This window comes from Danio rerio, chromosome 1 (assembly GCF_049306965.1).
Source record: "Danio rerio strain Tuebingen ecotype United States chromosome 1, GRCz12tu, whole genome shotgun sequence".
Lineage (NCBI taxonomy): Eukaryota > Metazoa > Chordata > Actinopteri > Cypriniformes > Danionidae > Danio > Danio rerio.
The window spans coordinates 15,909,991-15,925,106 of NC_133176.1; the positions used below are offsets into that span (position 1 = coordinate 15,909,991).

At 37.5% G+C, this 15,116-nt stretch overlaps 1 protein-coding gene across 10 annotated transcripts; it reads right to left on the reverse strand.

The window, feature by feature from the left end:
* Nucleotides 1–264: 264 nt before the first annotated feature.
* LOC110437782 (piggyBac transposable element-derived protein 4) lies at nt 265–12,078 on the reverse strand. Of its 10 annotated transcripts, none has more exons than XM_073949454.1 (5): nt 11,952–12,078; nt 11,764–11,869; nt 2,373–2,581; nt 912–2,138; nt 265–771 (listed from the first exon to the last, which is right to left on the reverse strand). In XM_073949454.1, exons 3-5 carry the CDS (start codon nt 2,405–2,407, stop codon nt 504–506), a joined length of 1,530 nt encoding a protein of 509 aa, XP_073805555.1. In that variant the 5' UTR covers nt 2,408–2,581; nt 11,764–11,869; nt 11,952–12,078; the 3' UTR covers nt 265–503. The 10 variants fall into 10 exon arrangements, with proteins under 10 accessions (XP_073805555.1, XP_073805554.1, XP_073805553.1 ...); XM_073949453.1 differs by having other exon boundaries at nt 912–2,141; XM_073949452.1 differs by lacking the exons at nt 11,764–11,869; nt 11,952–12,078 and adding exons at nt 7,288–7,439; nt 7,524–7,607.
* Nucleotides 12,079–15,116: the final 3,038 nt, after the last annotated feature.

The window sequence follows — 15,116 nt, forward strand, 5'->3', positions numbered from 1 at the left end:
ATAAATGTTCTTGCAGTGTGGCAGAATTTCTTAATTTAAGTAAAATCTTTTATTACTTTTGCTAGAACTAAAAATGTCTGTTGAAGAATAAAATAAGTCAACATCCTGAACATCCAGTGTTAGCTCAAAATCACCTCCTGGCCAAAAACAAATCCTGATTTAACCAAGGGAAACATTCCTTTGGCCAGTACATGCTTTTAAAAGGATGTTAAAATGACTCCAAATGAACATGTGGAGATGAACATAAAACGTAGAGCAAGCAAAGCCATTCAACACACATTTATTCAGCCTTTCAATACAACAAACAAAACATTTAATTTCAAATCAAGGCAAAATATAAATGCAAAAACACCTTTTACATTTGCTTCAAGAAGACTTTAAGCCGTCATTAGAATGGTCCATCTCAGGCTGAAAGAACATCATCATATCATGTCATACATGACTGGAGGAAACACTTTCTCCCAGCAGCGCTGTCAGCATGACCTGTGGAATGTAGTTGAGGATTATCCTGATGAAGAGAGAGTCAAGGGAACTGCTGCAGAATCCAGACTATCTATATCTGTAAGCTCTAAAATGAGGGCTTGCAAGAACGCTTTTCGTGTTAAAGGCTTCTTGCCGTTTCCCTTGGTCACTAGTTCCTGCATGATGAAGGCATTCTCTACAGCGATGTCCAGAAAGTGATAAAACATGCATTGATACCACTTTTTGGGTTTATGTATGGCTCTGAAATGTTCAGTGATGCAATCAGATGAATCCACTGCTTCCATGTTCCTGCATAAAGACAAAACAAAAGCATATGTCAAAATCTAAAACATCTGTCTGATCAACAATAAGACAATAAGGAAGATCTGTGTAGAAGGCCTGCCACCACAGCTGGAAAAAATCCTAGAGGAAACACTGATATTACTTACTTGCTGTAGTCCAGCACCACAGCTGGAACGGGGATCTCCTCAAGAGTTCGATGTGCATCCCGCCTCACCTTCCTCTGCACAGTATCGCCTTCATAGGCTTTATGGAATGAAGAGCACATCTGCACCTCCTTGGAGTCTTTCCACTCAACAAACAGCAGCTTGTCTTGTCTAATCCAACGCATGGTGCCACGTGGAGCATTCGATAACAGCTTGTTCTTAGCTGATTTTGGGTAACCGGTCCTGTTTGGCCAAACAGGGCCACAAGCCAAGACCTTTTTGTCCAGAAGGTCTGTAAAGAGTGTGGGGCTGGTGTAAAACTTGTCTACAAACAATTTGTACCCAGAACCCAACATATTCTCATCCACTAACGCCATCACAGTCTCATAGCTTAATCCCTCGCTCCGTGACGCACACGACTTCCCCTCGTAAACAAAGAAGTCCCACGTATAGCCGCAGGTGCAGTCTGTCAGTGCGAAGAGTTTGAACCCCATATTTGGAGATCTGCTTTTCAGGCTTTGTTTGAGTCCAGTTCCAGCCTGTGGTTTGACCATTCGTTCAACAATGGTGATGTTCTGAAAGGGATGAAAGTATGATTTGCAGGACTCCCTAATGACTTGGTACAGAGGCTGGATTTTACCCAGACGTTCGTAACCTGCTGTTCCCTTCTTTAAGATGTTCTTCTCGTCCTCTCTGCTTTCGCTCAGATGAAGAACTTTGGAGATGGACAGAAATTTCCTGTAAGACATGATTTTTGCAGGAAAGGACAGACTGAAGTGCTGGGACTCACTCCAATAGTCTGATAGTGAAGAGCATCTGAACATGCCCATGTAAATTACCAGCGCTACGTACGACTTCATGTCACTTTGACTAATGAAGTTCCACAACTTGCCCTTTCTCTCTTCGTACTTGGCTGCATAGCTGTTTGTGTAGCCTGCAATGGTCTGAAACATTGACTTTGGGAAAAGGAGCTGAAAAAACTGCAGAGCGCTGGAGCACCTGTTTGGTAGAATCTGAGGGCCAGGATTTTGGTTGGGTGTGAAGACCAGCAGAGGTGGCTCAACGTCTGCTTCATCTGAGCTTTGCCACTTTTCTGTTTCAGTCCAATAGAAACCATTTTCACTTTTCCTGTCGCCTCCTTCAGCAGAAGACAGGCAAAGTCTCTTTCTGTGTTGTGGAGCGTCTTTTGAATCGTAGTCCTCTTCTGGCAGGTAAAGGTCTGATGAAGGCCTACTGCATGGCACAAGAAGAAATCATCAGATAATTTGCCAAATACTTCACAACTAAAATGAACTGGTAACCAAAGTCAGGTTAGGCCATAATTAAATCTTTTTTTTTTTTTACATAAAGTTTTAATAATTTTTAAACAGTTTAAATAATCTTCAAAGCATGTCTTCAGGTTTTTCGTATTCTTAATCATACAAATACAATATTAAAACATTTGAAGGGGAAACAAAAACCCACCGGTCTAGAATAGGATCCATATCGTCAATAAACATGTCTTCTGCTGAGCTGTCCACACTGGATGCCACACTGTCCTGGTCACAGAAATCAAGTTCTTCATCGCTGCCAACTATGCAATCCGCATTATTTGTAGTGTTTTTCTTTGGAACCGAAGCAGAAGCATGAAAACCCTCCACTGCAACTGCTGGAACAACAGGAACCAATTTTCGCTGTTGGATTTTAGAAGAGCAAAAAAAAAGTCAGTAGCCGCATTTTTCACTGTCAGGCTAGTGCGAGCTAGGTCTATTATCGGGTCGAGCGTATAGCACAGGAGCTTGAGCAGTAAGCTGAAATCAGGTCATGTTTCCACTCTAAGGCCAATAGCTCGCAGCTGAAGAAGTCGGATTTCTACCTTCCAATCCATCTCAACAAATCAATGTTTATCCTTTTTCTCAACATCCTATTTCTCATCACTTTCATTAACTATAATTATTTGAATGAGTATTTAACTTTGAACTGATTTAACTAATGAATAAGTTAACACACAGCTTAAAGTAAGAATGTTCAATGTCCTTGCTCCTCTCTTTGCCCGTCTATTTTAACTTTGTTTTCAGGAGACACACAAAAACCAGGTCATAGGTCATGGAGACCTCTCTCTCTCCCTCTGAACGTAATTACCGATGCAGATGAGAAGACACCCGTTCTATTTGTCCTGATATTGTCTAGAGTAATTTAGCTGTTTGATTGATCTGTTTTGATTGTTAATTCTTATTAAAGTAATTCCATTTGTATGTAGATAGACACTTTGTGTAGTAAGGATATTGTAGCAGACTGTTGATGGAAACAGTCTTGAACCACATTGATAAAACAGCTGAACGTACAAGAAACATCCTGGAGTTTCTACAACAGATTGTCTCTTGCATCTATTGTGTCCCTGGTTTAGCTTTTCACAGTTCGGAGATGAGCTCTTAATAACTTAGGGTCAGCCAAACCCCCAAGAACCATGTTGCCATCCATATCTGGAGTTAGACACAATACTTCATTGACGCACGCATTTAGAATTGTCTATTTTTCCTGTAAGCAATGAGAACTGTTTACCAGGATCCCACCTTTTCTGGATTTGTGTAAAGAGTATAATTGCTGCATTGTTGTATTGTAAGTCAGAGCAGCCTAGCAGCTCATTGCGAGTGTTGAAGCTGGCTTCTGCTGATGAAACTGCAAACTATCTTTAGTAAACTTTCTTTATTTAATTGAATCTCTGACTCCGGCTTTTCTTCATCTGATAGACTGGTAATTATTTGGGTGAAACTGTATACCTATCCCTACAGTTGGTAAAGCGCAAACCCCACCCCCCAGAATGTCCCCCGAATCAAAAGTCAGACGACCAGCCCAGTTCAGCGGGAGGAAGAAAGTCAAATCAGAATCAGGCAGATAAAGCACACCAACACATCATGGTGATACAATCAAAATGGAGACAACCGAAGCAAACAAATTACATGTTACAGTACAGCATTACATTATTTATCTATACGCACAGGCCTTTGTATGTTCGTTCATTATGTTTATTTACTCACTGAACATATCAAATTTCCCTAGGATCTATGACAAGTAATTGCCCATTTATTTAAGAGAATAATTTAAGGATGTTGCATATTATTCGGTTATCTTAAGAAAACAGTTAAGTGTTTCAGGACATAAGAGTAAGTAATAAATTATAAGCTTGCCTATATTGTTGTGCTCAGCTGTTATCCACATCTGCAACAGTTTACAGAAAAAAAGAAAAAAGTATACTACATTTGATAAAAGCAGTGTTAAATATTTCAGAGTGGCACATCTCCACTGATTCTTCCCAAAGCAAAATTACGATTTAAAATAATAAATATCCTTCTAATAAAACTCTTCATTTAAAATTTCATTTTTAAATTTTACCATGTCATAAAACAAACACTTGTTGAGGACATGGAGCATTTTTTTTTTTCGTGAAGATTTCCCCAATCTGTAGATCAATGCTGTGCAGGACTTGATCTACCTTTACCACTGCACACACTTTGTAACATTTTACTCATCAAGTGTAAGAGTCTCTTTAACTCTAAGGTTTATTTTATTATAAAGAGATCAGATATTTTTGTTTTTGACTATTAAAACTATTTACCTTAGTCATGTTGGTAAATTAAAATAAAAGTGGTTAAAAAAAACTACTAATATTCCTTAATGGATTGTTAAAAAAATATTTAATAATTATCTACACTGAATGATATGAAGCATGATATCATGATTATATTTATGCATTAACAAGTGGTACTCACTGCAGAGCCACTTGGGCAGAGCTGAGCTCCAGCAAGGGGGAGCTTGAGCTCCAGCTCCTCCTTCCTTGCACTTCTTCTACAAGTGATGTCACGGGGGTTGGGGTTAGGTGGGTGAATGCATTAAAACACCTTATAGGAGGAGGAGTTTGAGCTCAAGCTCCCCCTCATTGGACCCTAAATGGCTCAATATTTATGCTAAGTATAATAATGATAATCATTAATTAAAGTGAATTTCCCTGTTTATCTGCAGTGTCTTGGCTTAAAATATGCATCTGAAGTTTCAATCAAAATAACCGACAGATAATTAATGTTCAATTTGCCCTGATTTGTGTGCGAGGAAAATGTTGTTTGCATGTCTGTACCTTTTTAAAGCAGAAGAGCTGATACAGTCTTCATATCCCACTTATCCAAGCCCCTGATTTGTTGAGAAATTGGTCTCTTTAAACAAATATTCCACTATTATCAAAAACCTCTTTTGCAATCAATAAAGAAATACTAGCATAGCAGGTTAAAGTGCACCATGAAGGTTTTCTAGAGGTTATTTTATATAAATATAAACCTCCACTATAGGTTTTCTTGCATCAAATATCACACACTTTGTTTGTGCCCATCCAATTTTAAAAGTCATTGACACTGGAAGCCTTTCTTCCATTCATTTTCCCAAGTCTTCATTTAGCATTTTCTATTGTGAGATTTCACGAATCTAAAATAGTATTTAATAGATTTAAATTACTTTAAGGTAGCTTCATATTTAATTTATGTAATTCAAAACTGAATTTATCATCATTACTTCAGTCATCAGTCACATGATTCTTCAGAAATCAGAAAACATGATGAATTGCTGCTTTATTATGATTCATTATTATTACAATTGCAAGTATTACTGCATTTATAGCTGATCATAACATTGTCGAGTTATAAAATGTCATAATTATTACCCCTTATAACTCTTTACTCTCAATTTAAACAAATCTACACAATGAATTCATATTTGAAAAATATCACGCTTATTTTTGTAATGTGATTATATAATGGAAATGTAAAAAGTATTGGATTGTTTTTATAGTTTACTTTTTAAATAATTAATATACTATGTTTGATTCGGGAATCAGCATCAAAGAAATTGGAAGATGTTAAAACGGATAATTCTCTATGGCCTTTTTCATCTTCATACATACCTACAGCCAATTTAGTTTATTCAATTCTATAGCGCATGCCTTTGGACTGTAAGGAAAACCGGAGCACCTGGAGAAAACTCATGCACACGAACAAGGGGAGAACATTCAAACTCCACACAGAACTGGCCCAGCCGGGACTCGAACCAGTGACCTTCTTGCTGTGTGGCTAACCACTGAGCCACCGTACCACAGATGGAATGATGATATTGATATTATTATTAGAGTTTACAAGAAAATACAGCTCCATGCTTAGACCCAACCAAAACTATAAACAACAACAGACTACCTGCAGTAATGGACACAAAAGTAGGTGACGGTGGGCACGGTTCAGTCAGTGACAGCTTCCTGTATTGTTTACTGTGGTATTTTAAATATTCAGATTAAAACTACATGCAAGTATGACTTCAAAACAACATTAGCACCATTTAATTGACTTGAGAACATTATTGTGCTTTAATAGTCAGTGGCTGCTAATATTATTTCACTATTTATAATTTGCAGTTTCTAAAATTATATTAAGCAGAAAGGCTGAATGTGCGAATATAAAACCAACTTAATCTCAATGGTATCATTTAATGTAAAAATCTTAAATAATATAGACTACTAATGAAGACTTGGGAAAATGACGCTTTGTTTAGACTTATTTGAGCTGATCTGACCGACAGCTAAACAACACACACTTAAACAACAGTAAAGTACAAGAGCCGTGTGCTAACGTAGACGACTTGTTTATAGGTTACAAGAAAATACAACTCCATGCTTAGACCCAACTAAAACTATAAACCACAACAGACGATCTGCATTAATGGACACAAATGTAGGTGACAGTGGGCACACAAGGTGAGCTCAGATGTAAACTATGTACTCTATTACATTTGATAATTAAATATAAACATCAACCATCTTTAACACTTACAGGTTGCGATTCGGAGGAGCAAGCTGGTCCAAATAAAGTGGGCACAGACCCTTCTTTGACTTTTAAGCGTTTCGCAAACCCCGCGTTGATCGCGCCGAGATTTGTGAAGCAGTCGTCAGTGAAATGACGGGAACAGAGCACAAGGTTGGGACTATAGCGCTTCGGTGTGCGTGTGAAAATGAAGTCTAACCACTGCTTTCTCGCGCTCTCCTCCTTTGGAAGTGTAAACTGCACTAACTTGCGTTCACAGCGCAGAACACAGCGCCTTCTCGACATGTCGATACAGGAAGCTAACAGAAACTCCTCCTTTGATGTCGTGCATAACGCTAACTTTTAAAGGGGTGGCCTAGAGTGTATGTTGTCGCTTCATTGTGTTTATGGGGTGCAAAATATTGTGCTCTGTTGCTTAATTGTTAACAGTGGCAAACAGAGTTCCCCATTGTTTACATTCTTGATGTCATTACGTGCTTGCTACAGCGCACAGCTAACGATAAAAACTAACGGCATTTAAGATACCAGTTTCAGCAAATACTTACAGGTTGTGGCTCACAATCGTCTTTTATCGTCGGGACCGCTCCTTCTTTGAGAAGAAGTTTGAGACCGAATCCAGCGGTGAATTGCGAGTAATTCTGGAAGCAGTTCTTTGTAAAATGCCTCGCACAGAGAGAGAGATCTTTCTTATAACTCTCTGGAACACAGTTAAAAATGAACTGTAACCACCTCTCTCTCTGTTCCCTGTTCCTTGGAAGACCAAATAATGAAAAAGCCCTACCTCTATGAAAATAGCAGCGTTTGGAAGGCATTGTACCTTTCTCTACTGCTAACTTTACATGGCTCTGTGACCACGCCCCTACGCGTTTCTAGGACGTACTGCATGGTTTATGACACAAGCCGAATGTTTTTTTTTTTTTTTTTTTTTTTTTTTTTTTTTTTTTTTTTGTGGGAGTAAATCCAAAGGGAAGGGGATGATTGCAAAAGAAATAGTTAGGAAATGACAGAAGTAGTGGGACGATGAAGTTAAAGGCAGGCATATGCATCTTATTCAAGTCAATAGGTTTGGTAATAGGAGGAATGTTTTTATGGACAAACAGAAACAATAGATAATGTAATTACAGAATGTGAGGCAATGAAAAACTCCAATTAATCCAAGTGCTAAGCATACATTGTATAAATAATGTCATTATTAATTTATTATTTAAAAGAAACAAATTTGACTTGCATAATTTATTCAGGTATAAACAGTATGTTTTTTTTCTTCTCCCCCTGGCAATCTCCTCAACCGTTATGCTCTACACCCTCCTATCCAGTAGGTGGCAGGATTGCACCATTTATGTCTGTCTGCTAACCGCCATTAACCCCAAAAGAAGATTTTTTTGTAGTTTCCCAAAATTTTGTTCGCTGTAGGTTTTGCCAAAGACTATACAGGAGTTGGACTATGAAACTGAAATGCCTGGTTTTACACCACAAGTTCATTAGTATGGTGTAGGGCCTCCTTTTGTGGCCAATACAGCATCAGTTTGTCTTGGGAATGACAGATACAAGCCCTGCACAGTGACCATAGGGATTTTGCGCCATTCTTCTTGCAGACTAGTGGCCAGATCACTACATGATGCTGGGGGTGGAAAATGTCTTCTGACTTACTCCCTCAAAACATCCCAAAAGTGGCTCAATAATATTTACATCTGGTGACTGTGCAGGCCATGTTCAACTTAATTTCAAACCTTTCCAAAAGTTTAACTTTAACAGCCGAGCCATGGATATTGAGCCTCTGGAGACCCTGACAAACAGTTTTGGTGGAAACAGGAGAGGTGCACACAGGGGTGGACTGGCCATCTGGCAGGCAGGGCAGTTTTCCGCTGGGCCGACATACTTTTTGGGCCGGGCTGATCATCTTCTTATGATATGATCGGCCCATAAAACACTAAGCAGACTGTGTTTTTCTGCCTAATTAATTCACAATGCTGTGATCTGTTACGCTCTGAAAGTAAGATTTTTTTTTGCAGACAGACCGGCCCATGTGACAATCTGCAGCCCATTGGTTCTTTTCTTTATTGATATTGGGCTGACACAATCACAAACTCCCATTTTGGGCTCTGTGTGAGCGTGCAACGTCGGTGTGTATATGTCAAAATAGTCGAGAGATGCCCGTTTCAGACAACAAGCACGTTTAGAGAGCTGGAGCAACGCGCATCTAGTTACCTATCTGTCTATAAATACTTTTTATTTTTACTTTTCATCTGCACCAAGGCCCGGGGCAACTTCCTCCCATGCTGTTTACTTAACTTGCAACTCTTTATTTTACAAATTATAAAGATCCTAAAGAACTGTATGCTTAAAGCTCTATGAGTGTCATTCATATATTTTAAGGTGCAATAGGTCAAAAGACAATCACATGAGATATCATGACATTTCGCTTTTGATCACCTATATAGTTACAATAATATTTATACAATAAGGTTATAATGATATTTATACATGACAAAATTAGTGTGCAACTTAAGCAAAACTAATACAATTTTTTTACATTTAGTTTTGTAGTTTGGGCCCAAAAAAATATGTGTTGCATTTTTTAATCGTTTAAAGTTAACTTGATCGACTATATACAATCATTAAGTTATACTGACGTTTCATTGAGGCAACCCGGTGGCGCAGTAGTTAGTGCTGTTGCCTCACAGCAAAAAGGTTGCTAGTTCAAGCTTCGGCTGGGTCAGCTGGCATTTCTGTGTGGAATTTGCATGTTCTCCCTGTGTTCGCGTGGGTTTTCTCTGAGTGCTCCGGTTTCCCCCACAGTCCAAAGACATGCGGTACAGGTGAATTGAGTAGGCTAAATTGTCCATAGTGAATGAGTGTTTGTGGATGTTTCCCAGAGATGGGTTGCAGCTGGAAGGGCATCTGCTGCGTAAAACATGTGCTGTGTAAGTTGGCGGTTCATTATATTTTCTTTTTAAATGTAAAAGAGTACAGTTCACACCTGAGCTCACCTGGCGAGTGGCGATGTAATAGTTTGTGTGCCCACCGTCACCTAAAATTGTGTCCATTAATGCAGATTTTCTGTTGTTGTTTTTAACTTTAGTTAGGTCTAAGCATGGAGCTGTATTTTCTTGAGAGGGAGAGAGAGTTTTAATTTTATTGCCATTTCAGCTTCTATGGCTATGTCATGACAAAAAAATAGATCAAGTTTACCACATTTTATAAATACCAATTTTCTATAATTACAAAAATATTCTAACAATTAAAAGTCATCAACAGCAATTAATATTATACAAGGTAAAATACATAAATAATAATTATAATGATAATATATAGGATAAAAATCTAAAACATTTTTTAAGGTTTCCTTATGATAAAAATTGTACAATTTTAGATGGATTCACATTAAAAAAAATATTTAATACTATTTAATATCCAGATAAAATTGTTGTCTGATAACATTACACATTGGGGCATTCCACAAGTATATACGTTTAACAGTTATGTTTCTGTTGCGATATTGACATTTTGTTGGTTCTTCTCCTTTAAGTAAATGTTCATGCATGAGTCTCGTGTGTCCATCTTGTATAAAAAATCTCATCATGTCTTGACTTAAAAAATAAATTTCCTATTTCTGGTTATATTTCAAAAAGTTTATCATTTAAGCACTGATCGCATTCTGTTTTCATTAGTTGAGAATACAGCCTTTTATTAGTGCCTTTGGATCCGAGGGTGGGATTTTACACTGCTTCAGCTTTCCTGCTAGGGCTGTTTTGGCAGCTTTGTCGGCTTGTTTATTTCCAAGTAATCCGGTATGTCCCGGGATCCAGCTGAAGACTTTATTATAAAACTTTCTCTGTAGTTCTTCCACTCTAATACAAATGTCGATAATAATGGGATGCTCCAGTTTAAAAAAATTCAATGTCTGTGACAAGATTTTGAGTAAGAAAAAATACTAAAATTGTGTCCTTCAGCATTTTAATGTGTTCTAGAGCTAAAAAGAGAGCCTTTGCTTCCGCTGTAATAATTGAGCTATGATCTGGCATGCAAATGCCAAGTGATTGACACATTACTATTGCTGCAACATGACTGAAACATGACTGTCCTTTTTTGATCCACCTATATTGGTTTACGAGTAGGATACAAATGTCTTATGTCAGCAACTGCTTGTTGACATGTACGTGGACAAGTATCAGCCTTCTTATGCTTGCTCAGATCCAGATTTGCATGCAATTTATTTAACCTCCATGGTGGGACCGGGCAAATGAGAGTCTAGTGGATGGAATCAAGACGTAGATTTAGGTTTATTATGTGTGTTCTGATCCATACACAGAATCTTTATTTTCTTGTATCCTATAAATAAGTCGTACGTTAGCACAGGGCTAACTCTTTAAAATTAATTACTTTAATACTATTAATTTTGTTTTAAACTCGCAAATAAAACACAATTACAGCAAAACAAAGGAATAATAGCATAGCCATTCAAAGTAATGATTATTATATATATTTTATTCATATTATATAGATATGAATAAAAGCCACTATTTTTGATGGTCCCTGGTTTGAATCTGCCGTAAAAAAATGCACTTAACTGCAGGAAACCGTGGCAGGTACCGTAACTACGCAAACAGCTGTGGCAGGTACCGTGGCGACCGCATACAGCCGTGGCAGGTACAGTGGCGGGCGCACTTAGCTGTAGCAGGTAACTTATTTGTGGCAGTTGCCCCTGACACGCAAAGATTTTACTCCCTCTCTTACAGTATACACATTACAACACACATCCCACATACACAACAAACTTTAGCTGTAGCCACTACTGGTACAGCTTTATTACAATGTTTCTATTTTTCTAGGGTTTTTGTTTCTAATGGCCCCTTCATGCACACTTACAGCTTCAAGTATGTAGACTGTCTTAGGAAAGCACAATAGCAGTAAACACGTGCAAACAAACATCCGAAGTAACTTTAGCCGCAGATGCTATTCATTTCGGCTTAACATTAGTAGAATGCTAACGTTAGAAGTACAGAAAATGTCATACTTACTCGAAGTAAGGTAGGATCGCGTCTTGTTGGAACAGATCCAGTTTTCAAAAACAATTTACTGGCGAATCCGGAGTTGAATTGTCCCGCGTTCTCAAAGCTGTCTGCACTAAAATGGTTAGCGCAAACATATAACAGTTTTGGTAGGTTTTCAGGCACCTTATCTTCAAAGATTATACTCAGCCACTTACGCCTCAGTCGCTCATTTGAAGGAAGACGGTGAAGGCTCTTGTGTTGAGCCTTACATTCAAAAAAAGCGCAAGGGTGTTCCTTCTGTGGCATCGCCTCGACTCACACGCAGAAAATGGCGGAAACGACAAACTCGGGATATGTTAATACACGCAGCTGTCCATCAATTCGGTGGGCGGGGGGACCGCACTCCTACGTGAAGTTGCAGTCGGTCTGAAACAGCTCCTGTTTTGTTGTTAAATTGAAAAAAAAGGACTGAGTGTGTTCATTTCAGCCCAATATGACGGTCTATAAACCATACCAACACACATCTGTCCAAGCAGCTTGAAAAGTAGATATTTCACCATAGGTGCCCTTTAATATTAAGCAATACTGGAAAAGAATTACTGTTTATCCTGTATTCTAGGCAGTATTGATAAACTGCCACAAAAAAATATTAACACAAGTTATAAGAATGCCGTCTCACGGTTGCTGAATGTCATACGACAACGTTGCTACAGCCTTCTTACGTCTTACATTCGGCTCGTTTGAGGTGCGCCTCGCCTTGACTGCATTGTAAACGAGAGCAGGCGTCTGCAGTAAGAGAAGGGCTCAAAAATTACATCAGAAGTCGGACACTTGCCGAATCTCGCTGTTTTGCCACCTGGAAACGTCACCAGTGGCGGAGATCTCGTTCGCGTTTTTTATCGAAAAATAAAAAATGAAAAAATACTATGGTGATTTATAGAAAATATTATAGCATTAAATATTATTATATATTAAATATTATAGCATTTTTGAAAAATTTTTATTCAGTATTGGATTATTTTTATAGTTGTCGTGATACCAGAGCAACTATAACATTTAAATAGGCTATTATATAATATGGTTCAAAAGCACTACAGTATACGTTACTATAGTATTTTTTAATGTGGGAGTGGATGCAATTGAAATATCACTGTTTTTACAAAAAGATGGACAGAATTACAGAAGATGAACAGCTCATTAAAAGGATGTATTTAAAATATAATTCTGTATATTCATCAAACGTTAAAAGAATAACAAAATAAACAGCATATACAGCAGGAAAATTTTCAAGAAACCTAATTTGGCTGCATTGTAAATGAAGTATAGCAAGATGCTTTTGAGTGAAGAAATTTGAAGAACTTCTTAGGGGGTTCATTATATTGACATGCTTATTAGGTCTATATGAAATGCTTTTTCTCCAGCCAGACTAAAATAAATAGCCCGAAACTTTATCCAGAATAAAAACTATTAGACTGTAGGAAATACTGTGAAAATGTTCTTGGTCTATTAAACATGACTTTTGACTTCACATATGTGTGTGTTTGTGTGTTGTTTACTACACCCCTTCCACTACTCATATGAAACCACACAAAGATGAGGCATAATGACAAAACGGTCTGATTACCTTTGTATGTATGTGTATGTGTATGTATTGGATTGACTGTCATGGAATAACGCTGCATAAAATTTACAATACAAAATTCACACAAACATACAAAAAGTGAAAATGACAACAAACAGGACTTCAAACTGAGAGAGAAATAAAACACAGCACATGCACATCCTGATGATTTACTAGTAACATTTAGTTAAATTGGATAGGTCACGTTATGTTTTACAAAGATGTGTTTTGTTTGTGTGTAAATCTTAATAAAAAACCATATGTAATGTTCTTTATGACTTTTTTTTAATTATCAGCGAAAACACAAAAAGGTATTCAACAAATCCAGGTTTAAACCTTATTAAACAAGATAGAGAATAAAGTGTAATGTGTCAGTCTCATCCAATCAGCATTCAGCTGTGTCGTCAGCTAGTCGTTTTCCATCATGCTTTTGATAACGCAGTCTTTGGAGAGCAACTGCTGCCGACTGATCAATCCGAGGTCCCCAATAATATCCAGCTGCAGGCCCGCAGACCCACACATTTTAGGCACACACAATTTAGGCAAACCATATATGGTTACGACGGGTGTTAATGTTATTAATGTCTTTTTGGACATCGTCATCGATATATTTTGATATATATGGCTATAAATATTGTACACAATAAACAATAGTGTTTACTTTATTTCACAAATATTGCGATCGAGGCGGGCGAATAGGGAGCGTTTCAAGCGCCATTCAATATACTAGACCGAACAGTTTTCTCTCATTCATAATAGAGAATCAGTCATTATTATCTGACAGAGTCAATATAGCAGATACTCGTTTGCTGGCCTTGCTGAAAGATCTAAATTGGACAGGTTTAATATAATGGATTCATTTATAAAGAAGGAAATAGCAAGTTAATATAGGCAATAATACATTTTATATGTAAAAAATCTTCATTCATTCATTCATTCATTATCTTTTCGGCTTAGTCCCTTTATAAATTCGGGGTCGCCACAGCGCCACATCCAGCAAGTTTTTACGCAGAAGATGCCCTTCTAGCCGCAACCCATCTATGGGAAACATCCACACACACTCATACACTACGGACAATTCAGCTTACCCAATTCACCTGTACCGCATGTCTTTGGATTGTGGGGAAACCGAAGTACCTGGAGGAAACCCATGCAAACGCAGGGAGAACATGCAAACTCCACACAGAATCGCCAACTGAGCCGAGGCTCGAACCAGCGACTCAGCGACCTTCTTGCTGTGAGGCGACAGCACTACCTACTGCACCACTGCTTGGCCTGTAATAAAAATCTTTTTACATGTAATAAATGTATAACACTATATTCATATTTTACTCAAGCGATTAAATCATGTGTATTTGCTTAATTTTCTAATAACTTTTTAATTAATGATTTCCCACATTTAATACTGTATAAAGTAAGCAATATATTGTTTTAAAACCAATATTTAGTAATAGAAAGAAATGAATAAATAATAAAAAAGATAATCAGTTAAAATAATCAGTTTATAACTATATTATATATTGTTTAAATGATTAACTAGTAATTCATTTTAATGTGACACATTGTTTGCTTTTTATATTTTACAACAAAGTGGTTTTAATCAAGTATGATATTAAGGTGCTGAATTAGTTTATTACACTTAATCCTACAATTAGACGGTCTATTATGTGTTCTTTGTGTATGTGGACACATAAAGTCATAAGTGTCTTTAGCCAATCATTTTTATTTACATAATTTGAGTTCAGAAACTGCAGAGATG